At 38.2% G+C, this 26199-nt stretch overlaps 1 protein-coding gene across 2 annotated transcripts in view; it reads left to right on the forward strand.

Moving 5' to 3' along the window:
• The window catches only part of KIRREL3 (kirre like nephrin family adhesion molecule 3), a 755533-nt gene that overhangs the window by 558388 nt on the left and 170946 nt on the right, over positions 1–26199 (forward strand). For both annotated transcript variants that reach the window (XM_031963702.1, XM_031963701.1), the window contains exon 3: positions 7059–7136. In XM_031963702.1, the coding sequence (XP_031819562.1) occupies positions 7059–7136 (78 nt within the window). The remainder of the gene's footprint in view (positions 1–7058; positions 7137–26199) is intronic.

A 26199-nucleotide genomic window follows, 5' to 3' on the forward strand; every position in this document is an offset into this window, starting at 1 on the left:
AGAGAGGGTATGATTTTGTCCTAGTGAATGGGGACAGATGACCATCTCTCTCCTGGCTATCTGAGGAGTGCTATGGGACCCTGAGCTTTGCCACTTCTCAAACTAATTTCCACCTTCTTAGACTTCCTTATCACTAATTTTTTTTAAAGAATCCTCAGTTGTGGCTAATGTGTCAATATTTGTTTAGTACTAAAGGGCAATTACACTATTTAATTCTCAATTAACAGAGGCCACTCTAGGTTTCCCCAGTGAAGAAGGCAACACTATGTACTTGCATGTTTGTGTCAGATGTGCTATGAATAAAAATAGTCTGGTTCTTCCTTCCATTTGCAAACACATGCTTCAGTGTTCATCTGAGGTTGACGAGGATCAATAATATTTTATTTCTTATTCAATAGATATTCAAGACCGTGTTCACTTCCAGTAGCTTTGAGTTTGGTTAGGAAAGGATAAGGTTTCAGAGTAACTTTTATAGAGCACTGATGGGAACAGCCTGTAAGAAATGATGCTTCATAAAAAGACACAATGGGAAGTTCAGGAGTGCAGAAAGGGAAAGAGGATAAGGAGGGCTAGTTATGAGGAAGATTGTAAGGACATTGTAGTCTTCTTCATCCAAAGGTTACTGATGGGTTCATTCACTGAATGTGAAGAGTGACTGGCTCCTTGAGATAGACTGCCAAAGACAAAATCCTTATGGTACCTGGGTTCCAGAGAAATGAGACTGAATGTGGATCACAGCATGGTATTTTCACTTTTTGTTGATGTTGTTTGCTTTCTTTTTTCTTGCTTTTTTTTCCTTTTTGATCTGATTTTTCTTGTGCAGCATGGTATATCTGAAGGGTATATTTGGAAGAGTTGCACATGTTTAACTTATATTGGATTGCTTGCGGTCTGGGGCAAGGGGAGGAGAAAGGGAGGGAAAAAAGTTTGGAGCACAGGGTTTTGCAGGGGCAAATGTCGAAGGTTATCTTTGCATGTGTTTTAAAAATAAAAGGCTATTATTAAAACTTCCAAAAATAAGAAACCCTCTTAAATTTTTCAAAAAAAAAAAGAAACCTGAAGTTTAGAGAAGTTGTTTCTTGCCCAAGGTCACACAGGTAGTTAATGAAGTTAGAACTTGAACCCAGACCCTTTGATTTAATTCCAGTGTTCTTTCCACTACACAGCACTGCCTTTAAAGAGTCCTGCCCTTTATCTGAAAGAAAATTGAACTGAGTGTTGGAAGACTTAGATTCTAATCTTACTGTTGTTCCTAACTGATAGTGTGACCTTGATAGCATACTTTAACTTCTCATCTACACATCTCATTAACTTCTCACTAACACATCTGCAAAATGGAGTTATTGATACTTGTCATTATAATCTTGAAGGGCCATGAGGTTGAGATAACTTTGAAAAGTATAACTGCAAATGTGAGGTAGGATGGCTATACTAGTATAATTATGGATTTTTCCTAAGAATAATGAAATCTCAATGCTGCAACTAATCTGCCACCTTCCCTCATCCCCAGGAGACAAGCAGAAAGCAGGAGTTGGTATGATACCTTGGGTTGCAAAGAGCATTCTTATGTATGTAAATCTCCCTTATAGGTAGATTTTGAGTTTAAAAGACCTGGATTTGAATTCTTCTTCCAATTAGCTGTGTTGCTTTGAACAAGTCATAATTGAGTCTATTTCCCCATCTATAAAAAGGAGATGATTATGTCTGCAATACCTACTTCATGGGCTAGCTATAAAATACAAATGAAAAAATTTATGTAAAGTGATTTTGCATTTTAAAGGCTTATATAAATGGCAACAATTATTACCAATTCAATTGTCTCATCCTATTGTTTGAAAATTGTTTTAATTGAAATCTTTTGCTGAACATTTCTTCTCATTTTGCCCGTTGTGGAGCAAAGATAAGGATGGGAAAATGATAGCCATTACTCTCCTTTTTGAGTCTATGAGTTGTTCAGTCAGCCCTTAGCCTTCTCTTCTCCTGAATAAACAATATCCAACCAGTTAAACTGATATTTCCCAAAGCTCAAGTCTCTTTTCAATTATTACTATACTCACTACACTTCCCATTTCACCTTTTATAAACTGTAGTCATTGTGTTTTCTTCTTTTACCTGAAGTCAGTATTACTCTCACAGTCATCCTCCCCTCTATTCATTTGATGTGTCTAGTAGGTTCTGATACTGTAATAACTCAATTCAGAAGACTTCAACCCAAAGACCTGATTCTACTGGACTATCCCTTTCCTTTTGTATTCTAAAATGAGAAATCTCTGGGTTTGCCTTGCTAACTGATTCTATTATCATGTCTCCTGACATGTTTGAGACTGGTTTACTGGCTTCTATTAGTCATAAAAACAAAACTTTGTTTCTTCTTGTCACCCCCAACAACCCTCACACACACACACACACCCTTATCATTTTCATCATCCACTTTCTCTCAAGTAGTAGTGGTTTGAGGATTTTTTTCCTCCAATTTCTCTTGTCAATATCTTTTTCAAATGTAATTCTTTGAATGTTGTCTCCTTCATTAGATTGTGAATTCCTTGAGGGTAAAGACTGGGTTGTTTGGTTGGTTTGGGTTGTTTTTCCTTTCTTTGTATCCCCAGTCTTTAGCCCAGTGCCTGGTACTGGGAAAATGCTGGTTGAGTTCACTTTTCCCCCAGGTGAATCTCATTTTTTTCCCTTTTTATAGGAAGAATGCTAGACTGGAAATAAGAAGGTTCTGGTCTTAACTCTATCACTAACTTGCTGTGTGACTATGGATAAGCTGCCTCATCAGTAAAATGATTGGGCTAAACTAAATGATCTCTAAAGTTCCCTCCTGCGCCAGGTTCAAATGTTCCATGAGTCTGCTTGATCAGGGTCTTTGCTAGCATCCTCAGATTCTTGGCAATTTTTCTGACCTTTCCTCCATCACACAGACAAAATTCTTTAATGTGTGGTTTGGGGCCCTCAATTTAGCTCTATATGTAGAAATATGACAATGGAAGCCGGTTCATCCTTACTTCACTAATCCTCAGCCTTCTCATTCTCTCAAGTATTTCATAGACCCAAAATAACATCTCAGCATACACTCAAGAAAAAAACCCTCTCATTTAGCAGTTTTCCACAGTCTGCTTATTAGAGCCCGGTAATGTAGCCGCCTAAATAATTAAGACTAACTCACACATGTCAAATTCAATGAGCCACATACATTGAAAAATTGCCGCATCCCCAATTTCTTTTATTAATCAGGTTTTTAAAATTTCTTTTCTTGCTAATTTGCAAAAATCAGATGTTGTCAGCGAGTCTCCTGGTTACAATGATAGTTTGTAATATCTTTCCTAGTGTGCTTAGCTCTTGACAGGCAAAACGAAGCAAAGTGGATACCAGAATCCATGTCAGATCACTGCATGGTCAGCTTCATGAGGGCAAGGACCAAGTCTTATTTAATCTTTGTCACACCTCCAATGGGTACCCAGCATTGAAGCCTGAACCCCATAGGAGCTCAATAAATGTTTGGAGATTTTAATTAAATTACCCAGTGGAATGGCATGTTTATAAACAAGAAGTGTTGTAGAATAGACATGGCCTTGTATTTAAAACCCAAAGAACTGAATTTGAATCCTAACTCAGACACTCATTACCTGTATAACCATGGGTAAATCACTTCTCTCTGAGAAACATCAGGTTTCTCATCCTTACAGAGAAAGTAAGCCTTGTCAACAATAAAACACTACAGTCAGTGAGACAATCAAGAAGCAGTGACTTTGTATTAGACACAAAGGGGGACAGTTATAAAGACAAAACTATAAGGCAGTGGAGTCCCAGAATAGAATCACAGAATAATGTCAGTCAGAAAGTCCTAGTGCAGATTTTCACAGCTATTAGGTGTGGGCTCTTCGATCATCCCAAGCTCTAATTTTCTGCTTATCCCCCCTCCCAAAAAATATTCCCTGGGAAATTGATTCCTCCTTTCTCTTCCTTGAAGCTGTGTTATATTACTTCAAGACCAGAGGATAGACTGAGTCCAGTCTCAAAAGCATTCCAGGGTCTCTTGCCCATCTTGCCAATCTTTCATTTCTTCCCTCCCTCCACTCTGGTGAGCTCTCTCTCTCTCTCTCTGTCTCTCTCAGTCTCTATCTCTCTCTGTCTCTGTCTCTCTTGGTCTCTGTCTCTCTCTGTCTCTGTCTCTCTCTCTCTGTCTCTGTCTCTCTGCCTCTGTCTCTGTCTCTCTGTCTCTGTGTTTGTCTCTCTGTGTGTCTCTTTCTGTCTCTGTCTCTATTTCTCTGTCTTTCCTCTTTGTCTCTCTGGGTCTCTGTCTCTCTCTCTCTGTCTCTGTCTCTTTCTGTCGCTGTTTCTGTGTGTCTCTGTATCTCTGTCTCTGAGTCTCTCTGCCTCTATCTCTGTCTCTCTTTCTCTGTGTTTGTCTCTCTGTGTGTCTCTTTCTGTCTCTCTCTCTATTTCTCTGTCTTTCTCTCCTCTCTGACTCTCTCTCCTGTCTCTGTCTCTCTCTCCCTCTCCCTTTCTTTAATTAGAAGACATTAGAGATGTGCTTTAAGATGATCATAAAAATCCAATGAAAAATATAATAGACATTGTCAGCAATTGTATCATTCCAGTGACAATGCATATGCAATCATGATGGGATAGTTAACTATGCTCATTGTCAGGGTGTTCAGGCCTTCATTGCAGTCTCTGTTGAGAAGCTATTGTTCCACTAAAATTCTGTGTCGCTTATACTTCCGCTTGCCCCTTCTAGGCAGTCTGGATTCTTGCTTCTTGAAGATGATGTTAGAAAGAATCCACAAATATAGTAAGTAAACATCAAAGGGGCTTTGATCCAGGCAGCCCTATACAGCACAGGATCCCCTAAAGAAAGGGCCAAGGCCTTGGATGAGAGAACTTAACATCGCCAATTTGGGCGTCTGAGAAGGAGGTTTGTTTGAAGTGAGAGCGTGTTGGCTGTGCCTTCAGATGCGTCAATGTGCAGGAAAAAAAGAAAGCAAGACGTGAGTGCCTTTAGAAAAGCCACACTTAGATCTGCTTCTCTGCTCTTTACTGATAGTCAATAAGCCCCTTTAAAGAATCAAAAGATCAAAGCTAGTGATCCCCCCGGGCCATGGTATCCTGCCATTGCAAGCCCTGCATTTCCTTTCTCTGGGGCAAGAGCCCCCAAGTTTGATTTAGCTGTCTGTCACGGGCCCTGCTCTCCCTTTCATCCTGCTTCGGTTGGAGTGAGGGCCGGGTGGGGAGGAGGCTCCAGCAGGTGCCCACCCTGACCATGGTTTAAGAGCTGAAATACAGACCAAATCAAGATCAGGTCTTGGAGGAAGCAGCCATGGCTCAGCATTCAGTACTTTTTTCCTTCTTTTTAGAGACCTATCTAGGGAGCAGCTGGATACCCAGAGAAGTCTGGGAGAAAGCCGGAAAAAGATGGGGAAGTGACGCTGCTTGGTGACTTCTTACTGGAAAGAGCAGTGGACTTGAGACTAAGATCAAGTCTCAGCTCTCATATTTACTAATTGTTTAATCTTGGCTAAACCCCCTCTGAAGGTTTCTTTCCTCATCTGGAAAAGGAAGATAATCACACTTGTGCTATGTCCCTCAGAGTTCTTGTGAGGAAAGCATCCTCCAAAGTAAGCTGTGACATTCTATAGAAGTACCAGAAGGTGTAAAACTGTTGTTCCATATCCTGGTTATTTGAGCTAGTTTCAGAGCTAAGGACAGGAAGTGATTTCTGGTGATTAAAGCAGTGTCACCTCTATCCTTGGCTGCAGACCAAGGTGGGTGGTACCATCATGAAGAGGTTTTTCTAAAGGTAATTGTAAGGGATGGTGAATAAGAAGACCTGAGTTCAAATTATGCCTCAGGCATTTACCTGCTGTGTGCTCTAAACATAACTCAGCCTCATCTGTAAAATAGAAAGACTCCACAAATATAATAAGTAAACATCAAAGGGGCTTTGATCCAGGCAGCCTTATACAGCACAGGATCCCCTAAAGAAAGGGGAAATCTCTAACAATTGCATCTATGGTATTTCACAAGATTGTTATAGAAATCAAATAATCTGTGTGAAATGGTTTGCAAACCTTCAAGTACTACATAAATATTGTTGTTCAGTTTTTTCAATTATGTCCGACTCTTTATGACCCTATTTGGGGTTTCTTGGCAAAGACACCGGAGTGGTTGACCATTTCCTTCTCCAGCTCATTTTATATTTTATAGATGAGGAAATTGAGGCAAACAGGATTAAGTGACATGCTCAGGGTCACAGAGCTAATAAGTATCTGCGGTCATATTTGAACTCAGGAAGACGAGTTACTTTCACTCCCTCATTTTACTGATCCACCTACTTGCCAACATAAACATTAGTTATTAATTCTTTTTAAAAACATGCTAGTTTACATAATAGTGCACATCAGATTGATACAACACCAGCCACTTTGTGTTCCTTATCTTTTTAAAAATCTCTGTCAAATCTCCCTAACTAGATTGTGAGCCTCTCAAGGGCAAGAAGTCTGTCTTATATCCTCAGTTTTTCAATACATGTTGGTGACAATGACTAATTATGTGTGCTGTGAACTAAGTGATGTCCAGAATTTTCCCCAGTCCTTAAAGCTTTCCCTCAAATGTACCAATTGTAGTCTTTTGGCATTTGCACCTTTGTGTCTCTAATGCAAATCCTTTTCCCCACATTGATGTCAAACTCCTGCCCACATCTGAAAAAAATCTGCTAATCTCTGAGTTTATACTACTAAGTTCCTTCTCTGAGTCTGGTCATGATAACCTACTAAGTGAATAGTTGTTGATAGGACTCTGGATTTTGCTTTATTAGTGCCTCGTTGCCTTCTGGGGAATAACTTTAAAGGGATTCAGAGAATATAGGAGTGGGTATTCTCTAAAAGTCATATTCCCTCTGGAGACTTCTTCCTGGAGTATCTGAGAAAAGAAGTCTTATCCCAATTTGTCTGGGAGGGCCTCCTTACCTCCCCCCCCCCAATATATACCTCAGTTTCCAAAGATAAGGTTTTCACATTTCTCATTTTTGACTCATCCTACCATGTGCTTCCTTCCAGAACTTGGACTCCAGAAGAGAGGATGCTGTCTGGTGCTGGGGTACATGTCCAAAGAAAAGTTCCGGAGGATGAATGAAGGTCAGTGAAGACTTAACTGTCCCCTGAGAGAGTCATTGGGAGGGAAACAATTATGTTCCAGAAATAATGAATGACTGACCATGGGCAAATTACATAACCTTTCTGAGCCTTCATTTCATCTATAAAATACTTAGTCTATCTCAGGGATGTCATGAGAAAATTGCTTTGTAAACCTTAAAGCACTATATGAGTATGAATGATTGTTATTATTACTCTTACTAAAAATGCTTTCTAAAAAAGAAACAGAAGGGGCCTAGGGACTCATAGAGAGAAAATAATGGACTGTTTATTCACTGTGGTGTTTTGAAAAGCACACTGTATTTGGAAGAAGAGGACACAGGTTCAAATTCTGACTATTATTAATCATATATAACTCTAGGCAAGCTACTTCCCTCTCTGAACCTCAGTTTCCTTATCTATAAAAACAAAGATGTCATGTACTACCTACCTCAATAAGCTTATTGTAAGGGAAATTTTTCATAAACCTTAAAGCCTTATAGAAATGTAAGCTGTTCTCTTTTTTTCAGTTATGTTTCCTAACATTTCTGAAGTTCATTCTTTTGCTATATTTCTTTCTATCTTTACCATTATTTCTACATCTTTCCTCTTGTACTTCCATTCAGATATCTGCTCTAAACTCAGGCCATTCTAAATTTATCACCTTTTTTCCACTGCCTATTCTTATCTAATTTTATATCCATACTGTCTTTCTTCCACATTTATTCACATTTGATGATTAACTGTTTTTAATGTAATATTTTATTTATCCTCAAGTATATATTAATTTTTAAAAATTTTATAATAGCTTTTTATTTTTCAAAATACATGCAAAGATAGTTTTCAACATTCACTCTCACAAAACCTTATGTTCCACATCTTTCTCCCCCCCCCACTTTTCCCCTCCCTTAGATAGCAAGTAACCCAATGTGGGTTAAATATGTGCAATTCTTCTAAATATATTTCCACATTTAGTTGAGTTACTGTTGAATTAATAACTCAGTGTGGGGCATTTTAAGGGAAATGAAAAAAAGGAAGAAGATACATAGTCCTTGCTCTTGAGAACTTTACAACCAAATTCCATCTCCTTTTCTCAATTCTCCAATAACCCCAAATGTTACAAACATAGAAGTTTTTTAGAGCCTGGAATGACCTTGGAGATCAACTAATACTACCTTCATACTGCTTCTAATTTAAGCCCTTCTACCTTTACCTTGTTCTGGGCTCTCTCCACAGATGGTCTTAATCACAAGAGAGCTGGGAAAGTGTTCTCTGGGAGTCCTATGAGATGAGGTGTGGGTGGCTGGGGGAGGCAGAAGGAGTATTCTCACTTATGGTCACATTGCAATAAAGAAGCATTCACTTTAGTCTTCTACCATCTGTCTCCATACTGCTAATAACCTACTCTATCAGATGTCACAGACTGTTTGTTAAGATTCAAAAGTGGATAAACAATAGCTGCGGATGTCATTTATTAATTAAAATCAGACAGATGAAGTTTTCCCTTACCACTAGCTTGGATTCCTATGAGTAAGTTTCCCCCTTGCAAATCAAGGATCCCTCATTAGAAAGGAATGAGGGGACTCCAAAGGTTCCTTCTGACCCAATTTCAGGAAAAGAGAGAAGGAAGGAGAGGATAGCACAATAATATCTCTACCCTGCCCAGATTTTGAATAGCATACCAGTAACCAGTTCCATCTTCCTAACTCCTTGGATGCTCTCCTCTGACCTGTTAACTGTCACCTCATCTGACCTACGCCCTTTTCTGGGCTCAATGTCTTGCTAGCTTCAGATCTTATTGCTATTACAGTGATTGTCATGCTCTAAATTATAAACAGGAGCAATTAATTAGTGGGGGGAAGTCACTTCCCTGGTTTTCACCTGTCAAGGCAAAGTAGAAGCTATTCCAGAGTGCCCACCAGAGTCCTCCCTTCCCATGTATGATGAAAATCTTTGAGAAGCACACCAGGAAAGGAGCATTCACTGCAACTGCTTCTCCCTTCTAAATAGAATGGTAGAAAAGAAGCCAAGGGGAGAAAAGGGAGAGAGGGAAAGAAAGAGATTAATAAAGGGGGAGACAGAAAGGGAATGGGGGAGAGAGGGAGAGAGTAGAATAAATAAGACAAGGCAAGCTAATATAATGAATTGGGAGTCAGGAGGTTTGGGTTATAGTCCCATTTCACATAAATTGTGTAACTTTGAAACCATGGTTTAATCTCTGGAGTTTTCAGTCTCCTCATCTATAAAGTGATGATTGCATTAGATGATTAATTTTTAAGATTCCTTCCAACTCTCAGATTCTATCACCTACACACAACAGCTTGTGGTGCTGTCCATGGTTCTGAAAGTGCTCATACTTTTCACAAAATTTGAACCTGGTGTTCAAATTTTTTGTTTGTTTGTGCAAACAAAGTAAAGACACCTAATTGTCGTGAGCAGTACTGGGATTTGAACCCCTTACCCATGAGCTCTTATCTCATTCTAGATGTGCAATAATTCATATCATTCAAGTCCCAGAAAAATCAGATTTCAAACCTGATGAAAAAGTGAATCATTCCCCTCTTTTTTTCTGCTCCCACTTAGGTGCTACATAGGTTATTGGAATTTAGAGCTATAAGAGATTTAAAAAATAGGTTAATACAATCCCACAATTTTAAATACAAAGAAAATTAAGCCATAGAAGTCAATTAATAGTATAAGAAGCATTGGGACAGAGGTCTTCCAAAGTCAAATTTAGTGCTCCTTCCACAGTTACATCATCCATTGCTACATCTGCCAAGAATAACCCTGGAGAAGTCCCAACTATCTCATGTTTAGGGTCTCCCCTGGGATCAGTAGAACAGAATATCACACTTCTAATATGTATACAAAGTAGATTTTTTTTCTTTGTACTCTTCCCACCACCCTTTGTGTGTAACCAATTCTTCATCAGCATAGAGTAAATCAAAATCAGGGAATAAGACATTTGAGACATCAACAGTAGCAAAGGTTCACAGATCTCTTCACATGCATATATCTCACAGAATTATAAAATATCACAATTTCAAGAAATCTCACAGATACAGAAAGAAAGAGGAAGAGAAGGGAGGAGATGGAGAGAAAAAGAGGGGGAGAAGTATGCAGAAAGCAAAAGATTCTTGTACAATGATGTTGAGGTTTCAGTTAACAATCAAGGGACAGGATGAGAATAGATTTTAAGCATGAGATAAGCAGCCTCAGAGTCTCAGAATATATAGATAGGGAGAAAGTAAGTGATGATAATAGGATCCTCAGTACCTCAATGATCTTTTCCATTTTTAAATAGTCCTATCACTCTATCATTTTTTCAGATTCAATTTTCAAGCACTTTCCCTTCTTTTTGAAACTTCTAAGTCCAGATTCTGCTATGTCTTGTTTTTGTTCAGATGTTTTTCATCTGTGTCCAACTCTTCAGGACCTCATTTGGGGTTTTCTTGGCAAAGATACTGGAGTGATTTACTATTTCCTTCTCCAGCTCATTTTACAGATGAGGAACTAAGGCAAATGGGGTTAAGTGACTTGACCAGAGTCACACAGCTAATAAGTGCCTGAGGCCAGATTTGAAGTCATGAAAATGAGTCTTTCTGATACCAAGCCCAGTGCTTTATCCACTTTATCTCAGTGCCACCTAGCTGACCTACTATGACTACAGAAAAGAAAAGGCATCTCCAGGCAGAGGGAAGTTGTTTTTATAGTTTGTAATTATCTCATACTAAAATCCAGAATAATTATAACTTGTGCCTATTAATAATTGAGTGGCATCATAGCCATGACATACATCACAAAGGAACAAAAAGCACTTGTTCCTTCTATACTATATAATACAATACCTTGGTATAGCTGAACAATTAGAAAATAATAAAAATAATTCTTTTTCTCCCAACACTGAAATTAGTGAGATATAAGAACAATTAACTGCTTCTTCCATTAAAGATAAGGTGGTGATAATTTTGTTTCTAATTTAGAATAAATATAAAAGACCCACTTATGCTACACTAAAGCTTGTTTGTTTGGCTTAACAGTATCTAATAGAGGGTTTGTCACAGGGGAAAACCTGTCTTTGGTTTCATTTGTTTCTCTGTTAATTTGATATCTTTTTATCTCCTCTCCCCTCCCCTTTCCACACACACACACACACACACACACACACACACACACACACACACAAATAACTTCAGAAGAAGCAAGAGAGAAATAATGAATGAATGGAAGCTTTATAGATCCAGGGTTTATCATAAGCTGGAGTAATAGCAATTGGAGCTGTTAAACTACACAAAGCAATAAAAAGAAAATGCTATTCAAAGATCGTTTAAGGAGACATGTGATAGTCAATGCAAGGTTTGCTCTATTGGGGAGTATTTAATAGCTTCTGCATTGAATCTGCAGCCTTTATAAGAATAAAGGTTGAAGGTGGGTTGACACTCAATGTGTGTGTGTGTGTGTGTGTGTGTGTGTGTGTGTGTGTGTTCATTCTTTGGCTTTTTAGCTCCAAAACATCCAAAGTGAATCAGGCTTAGAACAAAGATATGAGCAAAGAAAAACTAGGGAGGAAATGAGATAAGACAAGAGAGACCAAGAAGAGGGCAAAGTGAAAGAGAGAAGGAAGCTAAAGCCGAATAGGGATTCAAAAGAAAGTAAGGAGATTAAGTTTGTCCAATCTTTAAATCACACTAACTAAAATAGAACCTATTAGAAGGGGTTCCTTGTGTGTTAACTACTTATATAGATCTCACCTCTCTTCCAGTTTCCAGGTTTCCTCCCATACCTATATCAGTATTACAACCTGAGTGCCAAATCCATACTTAAGCAGTTGAGACACAGATTATTTGGTAAATGGAAAGAGCTAGGAGTGAAGACAGTGATCTGCAGTGAGGGTAGAAGATATGTAGGTCAAATTTTGCTTATGCCCAAAGGTTCTCCCTTCCTGAGCCAGCAGCATGTGAACCCTGCTTCTCTACCCACTCCTCTTCCAAACTTCATTGTTCCTGTTAAACACTATCCTTCTAATGTCCCAAGCTCCTGAGAGTAGAGAGAAGAGACCAGATGTGAGAGGTGTTGTAGACATAGAAATGACAAAATTTGGCAACTAATTGCATATGTGGGATCAAAGAGGGTTGATTGGTTGGTTATTACCTTTCATCCTTGAAGAGGACCAAAAAGACATTATTGTGTTGGGAGTCTAGGTAAGGTATGCCTGGCAATGTATTATCAGACCAATACAAGCTTGGAAAGCACTACCAGAGGTCAGGTACAAACAGTCTACATGATCATTTAAACTGCAGATCTCTCTAAATTTGGACATTTCATGTTTCTTTTAAGCTGCTATAATTCTGCTTTAGTCATAGAGCACAGGGCTTTCCTTGATGTGGGGATACTATCGTGGGGAGTTAAGAATAATATAAATTTATTTGAATTTGTTGGAATATTGGAAGAATGATAGTGCTTCCAAAGGAAGAGTCAAACGTTTAGAAGATAAGAAGAATTAAAAGCAAAAATTGAGTTCAGTTTTTGATATGTTAAATTTGAAGTGTCTATAGGAAATCCAATTTGGAATGTTTAATAGATAATTTGTATCTAGGATACACTGTGACATATTTAACTTGTATAGGACTGCTTGACATTTGGGGGAGGGGGTGAAGGGAGAGAGAGGAAAAGTCGGAACAGAAGTGAGTGCAAGGGATAATGTTGTAAAAAAAATTACCCAGGCATGGGCTCTGTCAATAAAAAGTTATTAAAAAATATAAAAATAAAATAAAATAAAATAAAATAAAATAAAATAAAAGGATAATTGTTGAAATGGAGCTGAAGCTCACGGAAGAGATTGAATCCTGATAGATAGATTTTATATAGATAAAAACATTAATACTAGGTTTTCATCTTCATAGAAGTGCTTAAGTACATGAGGTAATAACAAAATAGTGCTGCACATACACACAACAAAAGAAAAAAAGGAAAGAGAGAACATACAAGAAAAGGTGATAAACAGCATCAAGTGAAGACTATAGATTGAGAAGGATGATAACTGAGAAAAGATATTTGATGATTGAAAGATCATTGGTAACTTTGTTGTTGGTTGTTGTTGTTCTCTTGTTTTCAGTCATGTCCAAATCATGATCCCATTTGGGGTTTTCTTGACAAAAATATTGGAGTGATTTACCATTTTCTTCTCCAGCTCATTTTACATATGAAGGAACTGGAAGCAAAAGTTAAGTGATTTATCTAGAATCACACAGCTAGTAAGTGTCTGAGGCCAGATTTGAACTCAAGAAGATAGAGTTTTCCTGGTTCTAGGCCTAGCATTCTCTACAGTATGTCATTTAGCTTCCCTAACTTTAAAAAAATGTTTTTTTTTCATTTGAGTGATGAAATAGGAAACCAGATTGCAAAGGGATGAGAAATTATTGAGGGAAGAAATGAAGGCAATGAGTAGTATAAAAACTTTCTTAAAATATATTTCATTTATTTCATTAAATATTTCCAAATTATTTGTGAAAATGTTTAATATTTATTTTTTCTTAATTTTGAATTTCAGATTCTCTTTCTCCCTCTCTTTCTTCTTCCCAACCCCTTGAAAAGATAAGCAGTATGTCAGTTATAAATGGGAAGTTGTACAAAACATATTTCCATATTAGCCATGTTGCAAAAAAATAGCAAGAAATAGGAAGAAAATTTTAAAAGCATACTAATATTTGCATTCAAAGTTCATCACATGTTTCTCTGGAAGTGGATAGCATTTTTTATCATGAGTCCTTTGGAATTGTCTTGGATCACTGACTTGATCAGAGTAGCTAGGAATAGAGAGATTTGTCAAGGAGTTTGTACAATAAAATGAAAGAATATAGAACAATAGCCTCGGGGATGGTAGTATCTAGCAAAGATTTTTAGAATGATGGAGTAGAGATGCATATTTGAAGAAAGTAAAGAAGAAACCATTGGATAAAGAGAAGCTGATGTCATTAAGGAGGCAGGATGATTGAAGATACAATCTCTAGAGAAAATAAGAGGATGTCAAGAATATGGACAAAGGGGTTGGCCTTGGAAAGGAGAACAATTTCTTTCTTGTTAAAAATGAGAGGAAAAAGGAGAGAAAGAAAGGTGTTGTTAAGGTATTTTAAGAAGAAAACAGAGAAAGGAAAGTCACATCAAGTAGCTTCTATTTTCTCAGTAAGGTAAGATGTAAGACTTTCAGCTGAGAAAGGAGGGAAGAGTAGTGTGGGAGGCTTAAGAAGAAAAGAGAAGGTTTGGAATATTTTCTGTGGAAAGATAAATTGGGGAGGAATAAAGGGACTACGATGCTGCAGGAACATCTAGTTTTGAGTTGAATAATCTGACTTTGCAATTTACCCAGTTATAACAGTGATGAGGCTTCCTCCAGTAATAGTCAGTAGCTCATGAATAGGAGTAGAGGAGACAGATAATGGGAATGATCCGGGGCCCAGGTTTGGCAAGAAATGAGTGATCATAGAACGTAGGGTTACAGAATTAGAGAGAAGAAAACAGTGAATATTTGAAATGTTTACCTACTTTGTCAAGAATGGTGAGGGAAGAAAATGAAGTTATGGTGGGTATAATGGCCTGAAAGTTACTATAGGGTGTAGGGGTTGGAGAGATTGATGAGAGTGAAAGTTTTAGGAGCAGTAGCACATAGGGATTGGTGGAATGATAGGAGGCTCTGGTCAGATTAGAGAATGCCAGAGATTCTCATTAGGGAAGTGAAACACTTATGATATAAGATCTAGTATGTAATTATCCCTATCTATATCTGAGAGAGAGTGAAGGATATGGTCATGGGATTTAATGAGACTAAAGAATTAGAAGGCTAGACAATATAGAAATATGTATGTAAATATTAAAATATGTCAGGTGCTTGGTAAACTTTACAATACAATTTTAATATAGACTGTTTTTACTCATAAACCTAGAAGACAGTTCCCTGAGATATTATTTGAAAGATTTCCCATCCCCCATTCCAACAGTTTTTCTCTTTGATTTTTCATGATGCTTTAAAGTCCTATCAGTAGAGAGATGCAGTTCATTATATTTCAATAAACATGTATTAAATACCATATATATATATATATATATATATATAGAGAGAGAGAGAGAGAGAGAGAGAGAGAGAGAGAGAGAGAGAGAGAAAGAGAGAGAGAGAATGAGAGAGACAGGGAGGGAGAGAGAAGAAGGTAGGTAGTGCAGTGGATACAATGCCAGGTCTTTGGAGTCAAAAAACTCATCATCTTGAGTTCAAATCTGGCCTCAGACACTTGTGACACTTATTAGCTGTGTGATCCTAGGCAAGTCACTTACCCCTATTTGCCTCAGTTTCCTCATCTATAAAATGAGCTGAAGAAGAAATTGGAAATCACTCCAGTATCTTTCCAAAAAAATCCAAAATGAGCTCACAAAGAATTGGACACAATTGAAAAGATGACAAAACCACAAAATTATTTACAAGACACTGAGCTAGGCACTATAAATACAATAATCATAAAATCTTCACCCCTTTGGTTTGTCATTGTCTCCAGAACCTCTTTAGAGCTATACCTTACTTGGAAGGGAAGAAAAGGAAAGGGTACATAAACATAATAATAGTAACTCAAATTTATACCATACTTTAAGGTCTATAAAATGTTTTCCTTGTAACAACCTTGTGAATTTTATCATCATCCCATTTTATAGCTAAAGAAATTGAGGCTCAGAAAACCAAAGTGATATTTTCATGTTCACACAATTAATATTGATTCAAATCCAGAACTTTGTACTTACTTCATTTGCAAGCACTCTTCACAATACTTCCTCACTTAAATTAGTTAATCTAACTAAGAGCAAAATCCTAACAGTACAGGATACTAAACAAGTAAGTCTTGATGGAGAACAGAAGTCAAGATAGGGCTGGATCCTGGCCCTTCCCAAGAAGGGCAGTTTGTGAGGAGGGTGCCTGGCGATCTAAGAAATCCGATTTTCAGCTCTGTTGCCTGGACAGACAGAAAATGGAAAGAGGATGAGCAATCCAACCTCCATTAGAGTTCTCAAAGATTCCAGTTTGCAGGGGGTGCCCTTTCCCACTTTTTGCAAGGTAGAAAGGAGCAAATTGCCAACACAGTCTCTCCACTTCTCAAGTAGCAAGGAGCAATTGGCTCGGTGCTCTCCTCTTCTCAGCACTGTGGTGGGAAAGTGGATATGCCCTCCAGCCTTATCACTTTTATCTTTCAGAGAAGAAACAATTGCAAGTGATTCGGAGAGGTGTGTCCTAGGATGCTGTGGATGTGAGCGTTTTGTTCTTTATCTGACGACAATATTTCAGAGACAGTAGAAGGGCTGGAGTGCCCCTCTCCATCACTTAGTAGGAGAAAGGACATAAAAGGGCTGTTGAGTCAATTAAATGAGCAAGCCCTGCATCCCAGGAGGATGGCCAGAAAGGAGTCTCCATTAAATACCTAATTCCCCAGCCTCAGAGAATGTTGTAGACTTAAAAAAGGACAAAAGCGGGGTATCCCCCTAAACTACACTGTGTTCCAAGTCAAGGTCAATGTCCACTGGGTCCCTGGAAATAGATTCAACAAACTTTCAACAACCACTTGTGAAAAACCTACAATATAGGAAGCTGTTACCTCCTTTGAACCGCTTAGGAAGAAATTTGGGCATGATTTCATGGTGACAGGCAGTTGGTTATAAAGCCTGTTAACAAGATGCTCTAGAATGTAAGTACCTGAGTCCTCAGTAGCCCATAAATGTTACGGGATATAAACTGGAAGACTTTGTCTTGCTGTTTGTCAGTTTCCCCATCCAATTAAAATAAACATGGTTCTTCCTTTTTCTCTTCCCTTCCCCTGTGGAGTGGAAGGTGGACAATGGAGTCAAAGCATGAGTAACATGGTACAGAGAGAACACTTAATTGGAAGGCAATCCACTTGCACTCTACCTTGCCCGAGCTTTGCCACCAACTCACTAGGTGACTTTAGGCAAATCACTTTATCTCTCTGCCTCAGTTTCTCCATCCCACAGTGAAAGGGTTGGAATAGATGCTTCCATATTTCCTTCCAGCTCTAAAATTCAACTCAACAATACAGAAAGACTTTTCTATGTCTTCCCTTCTATGTCTTAAAGTGCTTTGAAAGCATCAAAAGAAGGTTTGTGTAGCACTAGAAAATCTAAGGACTACATGCTCAGTGCTCTAGAAGCTAGATTCATGTTTCCTAGGCCTTCAAAGTTAATACAAGACTACAGAGTCTACAGAGACTCATGATTCAGCGCCACAGTCAGCTGTAGTCAGGGTGGTGCTAGCCCAGAGGATGCCAGAGCAGCCTTTGCCCAGTGACCTAAGGAGCCATCTGTACTCTTCCAGAGAAAGGGAATGATGCCAGTTTGGGAACTGGGCCTAGCATCATGATATAGTAGGACTGTGCCTGGTTCCACTGTGGTATTTGTCCCATACTAACTGTGGCAGCCACCACAATCCTGACTTATGGCCAAGGGCCTGCAATCATTTTCTCAAGACCATTCCTCACTCCCTTTCTGAGCCCCCGGGATGTTGGCTAATACTGCCATTTTGTTAGCTGGAGCCTTTTTGGTGCATTTTTCTTATTTCATTTTTCTTGCTGATGTGTTTTCTTCCTCTGGGGCTGCATAGTGGGTTATTTGTATTTTGCTCCTGTTTATTATTTATGGTGGGACTCCAATTTCCAGGGCACTTTATGATAGTTATTTAATTCACACAGCATCCGGGAATGACAGACCTGCCATTTCCCTTCTCCTTCCTTGGTGTAATTGAGGTTTCTAATTGTTCTTTACATATCCCCTTTTTCAGCCCCTTTCCTCCAAGTTGGTCTTCCTGACGGGTCCAGGAACTTATTTCTTCTATCCTAGAAAAGACTGAGCACTTAATACCCTCAGAAAAGACTGAGCACTTAATACCCTCCAAAAATGGAGGAATAGCTAAAAGGATCAATAACCAAATCAAACCTGAAATACACAAGATGACATCTAATAGGGATACCTACACACAGGTTCAAAACTCACCTATACAGATGTGGGATGAGGAAGCTGGACATGATTAAAACAGTTCTAGGTGCCTGAGTACCAGGCCTGAGTCAAGAAAACGGGCATTCAAATCCAGCTTAGACTAGCTATATGACCCTGCACAAGTCATTTATCCCTGTTTGCTTCAGTTTCTATGTTTGTAAAATGAGCTGAAAAAGAAATGTCACAGGGACTGAGACCTGCCAGAAACAACTAAACAATAACAACTGTATAAAAAAAAAGACCTAGAGATTTTAGTGTGCTATAATCCCAATGCAAGCCAACCATTTGATGTGGCAATGAAAAGAACTAAAATATTGTTGGTTATATCAATAGATATAATTAATATCTATTAATAGTCTATAGTCTATTAATAGTCTAATAGTCTATAAAATAATCTAATTAATAATTAATAAGTAATAGATATACTTAAACCCCTTCATAAATCAGAGTTGAAAAAACACAGGCCCATAGAACTTGACTGATTTAATCAAATTTGCACAGATAGGACTTAGCCTTTGGAGAGCAAAAATAACTAATGAGTGGACGTTGTATGTACGAGGCCAATTTCAACTGGACATAAATAAAAACTTCCCAATAGTTAAAGGTATCCAAAAGGATAGCTAGGTGGTGCAGTGGATAGAGGAGTCAAGAGAATGTGAGTTCAAATGTGGCCTCAGACACTTCCTAGCTCTGTGACCCTAGATAAGTCACCTAACATGCAGTTTCCTCATGTGTAAAATGAGCTGGAGAAGGAAATGATAAACCATTCCCAAATGGGCTCAAAGAGAATCCGACATGACTGAACTAACTCAAAAACAAAGATGTCCAAAATGGAATAGGCTTGGTCAGGGGTAATGAACCCCGGTCACTGAGGGTCCTTATTCAGAGATCAAAGAAGATTTTTTTCAAAATGTATTAGATGAGACTAATGCACCGAATACTGGTTGGACCAGAGGATTTTTAAGACTTCCTTCTAACTTTAAGATTTTATGATTCTAAGAATTCCTTCATACTGCATATACCAGGATCAAATAAATCCCTGAGAAAAATTCTTCAATTATTATCATATTAGGATAGGCAATAGTCCTGAAGACTGAACCAGATCTTTCCCTCCTATGCTGAGGTTCCCTGCTGATATATAGAAAAACAGAGAAAAAGTGGGACTTCTGGGCTGGCAATTCTTAGATCCACTTGCTTGATTGTTGCTGCAGAGCCAATCATCTTGACAAAAGTGAGGGATGGTTTTCTAACTTAACCAAATCCTACTTATACCATTATTCACCTTTTTTATGGGTATGTCCTGTCACCCTAACTAGATTGTGAGCTCCTTGAGGGAAGAGATAATGTCTTATACTTTCTCATATTTCCCTCTGTGTATAATAGTGTGTTGCATACAGAAAGCATTCCAAAAAAAATAAAAGATCAAATTTGAGTGGATCAGTCAAAGGGCCTCCCTAAGGAACTGAATTTGGAGTCACTTAGTTTTCAAAGAAAGCAAAGAAACAAAAGCCTTTCCTGATTTCCCAAGCTACTAATAACTCTCCAAAATTATCTTGTCTTAATTTTGTAGATACTAATTTCTCTAATTACTAATTTGCAGAGACACATTTTCTCCCACAACAAAATGTAAGCTCATTAAGGGCATAGACTACATACCAGCATAGGACTTGGAATATATTAGGTACTTAATAAATGCTGATTGATTGATTGATTGAAATAGACAAAGGAAAGATATTCCAAGGAAAGGACTGGAATATGTAAATATCCAGAGCAAGTCATCATTCAACAAATGGAAAAATATTAATCACCATCTATATTTGGAGTACTGTGCTAAGTACTAAGGAAGTGATGAAGAAGTTAAGAAATTAACTTCTTCCTCAAGGAGCTTATAATCTATCTATGGAAACAGGAAATACACATAAAAACAAATAATGACAGCTAACATTTATACTTACTATGTGCTTATGTAATTACATAGGCAGCAAATGCTAAATGCCAAATGAGTGATTCGGGCAGCTAGTGAAATAGAAAATAGTTCATAGGAAGGGGACTTAAGTGTAGGCCAGTTTAATTGGAGAAAGCTTCACAGAGGAAATGAGGCTCAACTCAGGTCTTGAAATAAGGGTAGGATTGAGATCATTGGTAAGAAAAAGAAAGGGAAGTGACTATAGCATCTTTTTGGGAAACAAAAACAGACCAGTTTCACTGAAGTGGGAAATTTTCTAGGGGAGTGGTATGAAAGGTATCTGGTACATGATATGTGTTTTATAAATGTTCATTAATTTACTGCTGAGTTCTGGACACTTTGAGCTTAGGCGAATGCATTTGAACTTTGCAGCATAGGCAATAGGAAGCCAGAGAAAAGTTTTGAACAAGAACATGAAAAGAGAAGCTTGAAGAGGTGAGTCTGGCAATAGTATGTGGCTTAAATGTAGAAAAGCAAGGGAAAAAATTAAATCTCAATCTAATCCTTTGAGGGACAATTTAGAAATTGTTGAAATAGCTTCAATGTGATGAAAGAAGTCCTAAACTATAAGAGTTAGAATAGCAAAAACAGGAAAGATTGGAGAAATACTGTGAAGAAAAAAAGGAAATATAAAGAAAAGATCATCAGTATTTGTATGCCTCCAAGTGTCCTCTTCTCCAAAACAAGCAGTTCCTTCAGTGACTTCTTGTATGGCATGATCTCAAGGCCCTTTTACCATTCTTGTTAGCTTTCTTGGGACAGCAATTCTAAAGCTGTATGAAAATCACCATCAAGAATAGGAACAGGAATTTTAAATAGAACTTAGAGATACCACTGTGGCCCATTATGAATAACTAACCAGGAAACATAATCTCCTTTCTATCCCTGTAGCACTGCCCTTCTCTCTATCTCACTGTCTCTCTTAACTTCCAATTGGACTGAGAAATGTTTATCATTATTTCCAGAACCCAATGAGGGCAGAAAACACAGGGGATCCTGAATAAATGAGAGACTTGTAATGGCCTGCAATGGCATAAAGTTTTTAGTGCTCTGTGTTGGAATGAGCAGTTTGGGGCAGTGATGAACCATATGAGGTTTTTAATCTAAGGAAAGGCAATAAAATCCTAGAAGACAGCCCCTCTACTCCCTCCTCAGCCTTATATTGTGGTCATGCCATATGGCTCTGTCCAACCACAGACAAGCAGTAATGGTGTTGTGTGTTCATGTGTATGTGTATATTTCCCCAATTTCTATTTGCTTTCTTCCCAATTCCTTTGGTAGCTCTAGACTCACCCTTTCTAAAGTGTATTAGTTTCTATGGAAACTATGTTGTTACTGGTATGGGTAGAGTTTAATAGCATTCAAAGGAACAAAATCAAGTCCATTTTTATAATGGTTTGAAATACACATAATAGCAAAATGGAATGTGGAACATGGTGACAGTTTCAATAGTTACGAATAGAATGTGGGATAAATAGGGCAGTGTAGTATTTCCCACTGCAGAATCAAATGTAGCAATAGCAACATCTATACTTAGTATTAAGGGGCACTTACCCATTGTTGTCCATTAAAGGATCTCAAAGCATTTTAAAAACCAGCTCTTAGTTCAGCTGGTGCGGTCCTAAACCACTGAATTTTAAGACTCTTCAAGTTTCTGAACCCTGTCCCTTAGTTTTGTTCCTATATCACTCTGCTGATTTGTGTGTCCCACTAAAAATCCGAGGGGTTTTTTCCACACAAATTTCTATCTAGGTCCTCATTGCTCCCTACTTCCATTCTTGTGAAGTTGATCTATTAACCCAAGCATAGGATTTTACAGTTATGCCAATTAAATGTAACATTATTAGATTCAGCCCATCGTTCTAGCCAGGAAGTTCTCCTTGGATTCTGATTTTTGTCATCCATTCTGTGAACTCTTCCTCCCAGATTTTTGTCATCTGCAAAATTAATGAGTATGCTCTCTGTACCTCCATTCAAGTCAGTAATAAAAATGTCAAAAAAAACAGGGTCAAGGACAGATCTCTTGGTCATGGTACTAGGTACTTTTCTCCAGACTAATATGACCCAGTTATTCAACCTATTATCAACTAGCCCATATGTCTCCATCTTATTCATAAAAGTAACATGAGACTACCAAATTTTCACTGAAATTCAAGATTGTTTTATATACTGCATTACCCTAATGTGTCTGTTTATTAGCCCTATATAAAAAGGAAACAAAGTTAGCCCCTTACTATTTAGCAGTTTCTCCAAGTAACAGTGTCATCTGTAGAATGGGAATGATGCCAGTCCTATTAATCTTAGAGGTTTATTGTGAAGAAAAAAAATTAGATAATAGATAGGAAACCATTTGGGATAGTTTAAAGCAGTTATTAACTTCAGGAAATTTGGTTAATGTCCTGGGTAAATCTCATAACCTGGTCCCATTTCTATAGAGATCCACACAGGTATTTATATGAAGAGGAACTAACTGGTTGGAGAAGGAAATATACAGTATGGCCAATAACTTTCATCCTTATGTATGATATATGCAGCTTCAGTGAGAAGAAATGGTAAAAACTTAAAAGTACACTGGTAGTGAGATACATATAAGGAGGCACATGTGGCCAGGCTACTCGGGGCTCTGCAACTACAGGATCCTGGTAACATTTCATATTTGTATGCTGCTCCTCACTGGGTAGTTTCATTGCTAGGCAGGTCACTCAGCTGGGCTCCCCAGACCTGTTTCTATCTGAAGATAAACACCCAACGGCCAGAACTAATTATTTTTTGAATTTATAATTAGCTCTTTTCTCTGAAGCCAAGGGTCACACTTTTTGGTGCTACTTCCACCAACTCTCTCAGACTCCTTAGTCTTGTTTCCTGATGGGTGCAGTCTTACCTCTTATCTGTAGCTGTCAAAAGCTGCAGCATGCTCACTGTCTACACCCTCATAATACCATCTTGCAGAAAGGTTAATCCAGATTGAGTGTAACCCATCAGTGAATTAGAAGGATGTCTATTCCAAACCTGTGAAACTTCCCCCAATGGAATGGGCAGAGAAGAACAGTTTGTTCCAAGGGCCACTACGGTGGCTGAAGCAGTGGCTGTGTAGCACTTAGAGCTCAAGGCCAAGGTCATCCACTGCATCCCGAGCCATCAGCAGTTGTTCTCACTTTTGTTCTGCCACTGGACTTTGATGACTCTGAACATAAAGTGAAGCTGATGACTGTGCAATTCTGCCTTACTTAAATCCAATTGATGTGCAAGGCAAGACATCATCCATGATGTCACTGGTCCTCTTCAAAAGCAAAAGGGAAAACAATGATAGATGCAGTATATTCTACTAGAAGGATGACTCCACTCTATTGCAAGACACGTGATATTTTTCTAAGGGAAGTAGTTGGACCTATGATTTAGAAAGATTGTTTTGGACACTGGGTGGAGGATGAATCAGAAAGGAGAGAAATTAGAAGGGAAACCAACTGGGAGACTATTAGGAAAGTCCATGTCAGAGGTAATTAGAAGTTAAACTAGGAGAAAATGGGATAAATCCAAAGGCTCCGGCCTTTGATTGATCTTCCTCAGTTTCTTTATATATAAAATGAAAATATTAATAGCACCTACCTTTCAAGGCTGTTGTGAGGATAAAATGAGATAATGTTTATAAAATGCTTTCCATGCTTTAAAGTGCTATTTACCTAGCAAAGCATGCAAAGTATACTATCTATTATTATTATTAAGAGGAGGAAGAAGAGAAGGAGGAGGTAGGATTAACAAGACTTGATAACTTATTAGGTATGGGTGATGATGAAGAGTAAGGCATCATAGATGACTCTGGTTAGACTCTAAGGTTGAGACCAGAAACAGAAGAACGAAATTAGGGATGATGGAGAATTCTTGCTAGAGAATTGCATGTTTGAATGGAGAATAGTATACAAGACTAGAAAGATCTGGGGGGGGGAGTATCTTGAGTATCTTGAATATTAAAATAAAATATTTATATTTTGTTTATTAAACATTAGAAAACCATTAAAGATTTCTTAGCAGGAGAGTGACGTGATATGATTGACATTTGTATTAAGAAGGTTAATTTGGCAGCTATAAGAAGAATTAATTAAAAAGGGTAGAAAATGGAAGAAAGCAGACCAGTTAACTTCTTAGTCCAAGCATGAGGACTTGAACCTGGAATGGTAACAGTGGATATGAGGAGAGCTGGAGCAATATCAACAACTTGGAAATAGTCATAGATCTGATCATGTTAATAACTTGAAAATCTTCAGTGCTCTTCAATTGCTTGGCTCCCAAGATAGAGCAAAATCTGGCACTAGCCCACTTCTATCCTTATCTCTTTCCAAGAACTCTGTGCTCCAGCCAAATAGAAATTACAGTCCAACTCACATGGTATCTTCTCTGTTAAGTTTTCCTTGTTCCCCCATGATCAATCAATCAATCAACAAACATATATTAAGTGACTGCTATGTACCACAATAGAGACAAAAACTAAATAGTTCTTGCCTTTAGAGAGCTTAAATTCTAATAGGGAAGGAAACATATACATATAAAATTATATAGAAGATATATGTAAAATAAACAGCAGGTAATTTGGGGGGTGGGAATCACAAGTAATTGGGGGGATCAGGAAAGACTTCATGTTGAAGATGGTACTGGAACTGAGTTTTGAAGGCCACAAGGGATTCTAACAGGTGGAGGAAGTAAGAAAAGTATATTCTATACATAACCCTATGGCACACTGAAAGAGCTTAGGTAAATCAGTACAATTTTTCCTTTGGTCCTCATGGGGCTTTCTTTTGCCTTTCTAATGCATTTTTATGCATTATAGTTATCTGTGTTTAAATGTTTTCTTTCCACTGGATTCTATAGCCTACTAGAACAGGTACTAAGTCTTCACTAAATTTTATAGTTCTCCAGATGTATTACATGGTAATCTGCCAATGGCTAGAAATTTAATAAACATGTGTTGCATGTTAAATAATTGATTGGATGGAGGTGGTGAGAAGAGGGAAGAATCAAAGATGACTGTGATTTTTATAACCTGAATTAATGGAATATTTAAAGTACCATCATCAGAATAGGGGCATCACATGGGAACGAAGGTCTATTATAGATAAGACTTCCTAAGATTAATAGGGTCCTACACAATAGAAATAAGGCCAAGGTCAGATGAAGCTCTGCAGCCACCCATCCCAGCCTCCTCTTGACAAGGTGTGAGTTAGGGTCAACATCCTCAGGGTTAATTCTTCCATGTGAACAAAAGAGAAGACTGACTAGAGAGACCAAAGTCACCCTCTGGGCTCCTGTATGAATTGATCTCTGAGGATTCTGGTCATACAGAATCAACAGTCCCTCTTAGACATAGAGCTGTTCTGAGGGGAAAACTTTTAGGAGATATTTTTCTCCATGGCTACAAGAGTAAAAATGTAGTCCTCTCACCGTTCTCCTCACTGTAAGATGTTCTCATCTTTGAGACTGCTATTCTATATCCCTTTCTAATTATCAGTCCTTAAGTGTCCTCCATGCTGAACAATGCAGCCTCTGCCACTCTGAAACCACCACTCCTGTGTGCCTCCATTGTTCTGCTTACCACCAGTAGAACATCAGGCAAACAACCACTTGAAGAGAATATTTACCCTTTGTTCCCTTTTCCCCTCTGTTCCCATGCTCCCTTAGAGTCCCCTACTTTATCCATGGATCGTAGAATCATAAATTTCTGGCTCAAAGAGACCCAAGAGGTCATGTATTCAATTGCCTCAATTTACAGATAAGGAAACTGAGTCTCAGAAAGTATAAGGGGCATACTCAAGGTCAAATAAAAAGTTCTAAGAAAGGAACCTAGGTCCTTAGACTTCAAATCTAGCCTTCTTTTCCCTACTATTTCTTTTGGTAAAATGAGTCTTCACCAGGTGGTCCCCTCTGTTCAGTAATCAGGTATGGCTGCTTCTCCAGCACTTTCCCACTCATTACCTCTTCAGGGCTCAGTTTGCCTACATCTCTCAGAGCCACAACCAGGAGGTGCAGAGACCCCAAGGAAATGGAACAAGAAAAAAGGGATCCTGGAAT

This window comes from Sarcophilus harrisii, chromosome 3 (genome assembly GCF_902635505.1).
Source record: "Sarcophilus harrisii chromosome 3, mSarHar1.11, whole genome shotgun sequence".
NCBI lineage: Eukaryota > Metazoa > Chordata > Mammalia > Dasyuromorphia > Dasyuridae > Sarcophilus > Sarcophilus harrisii.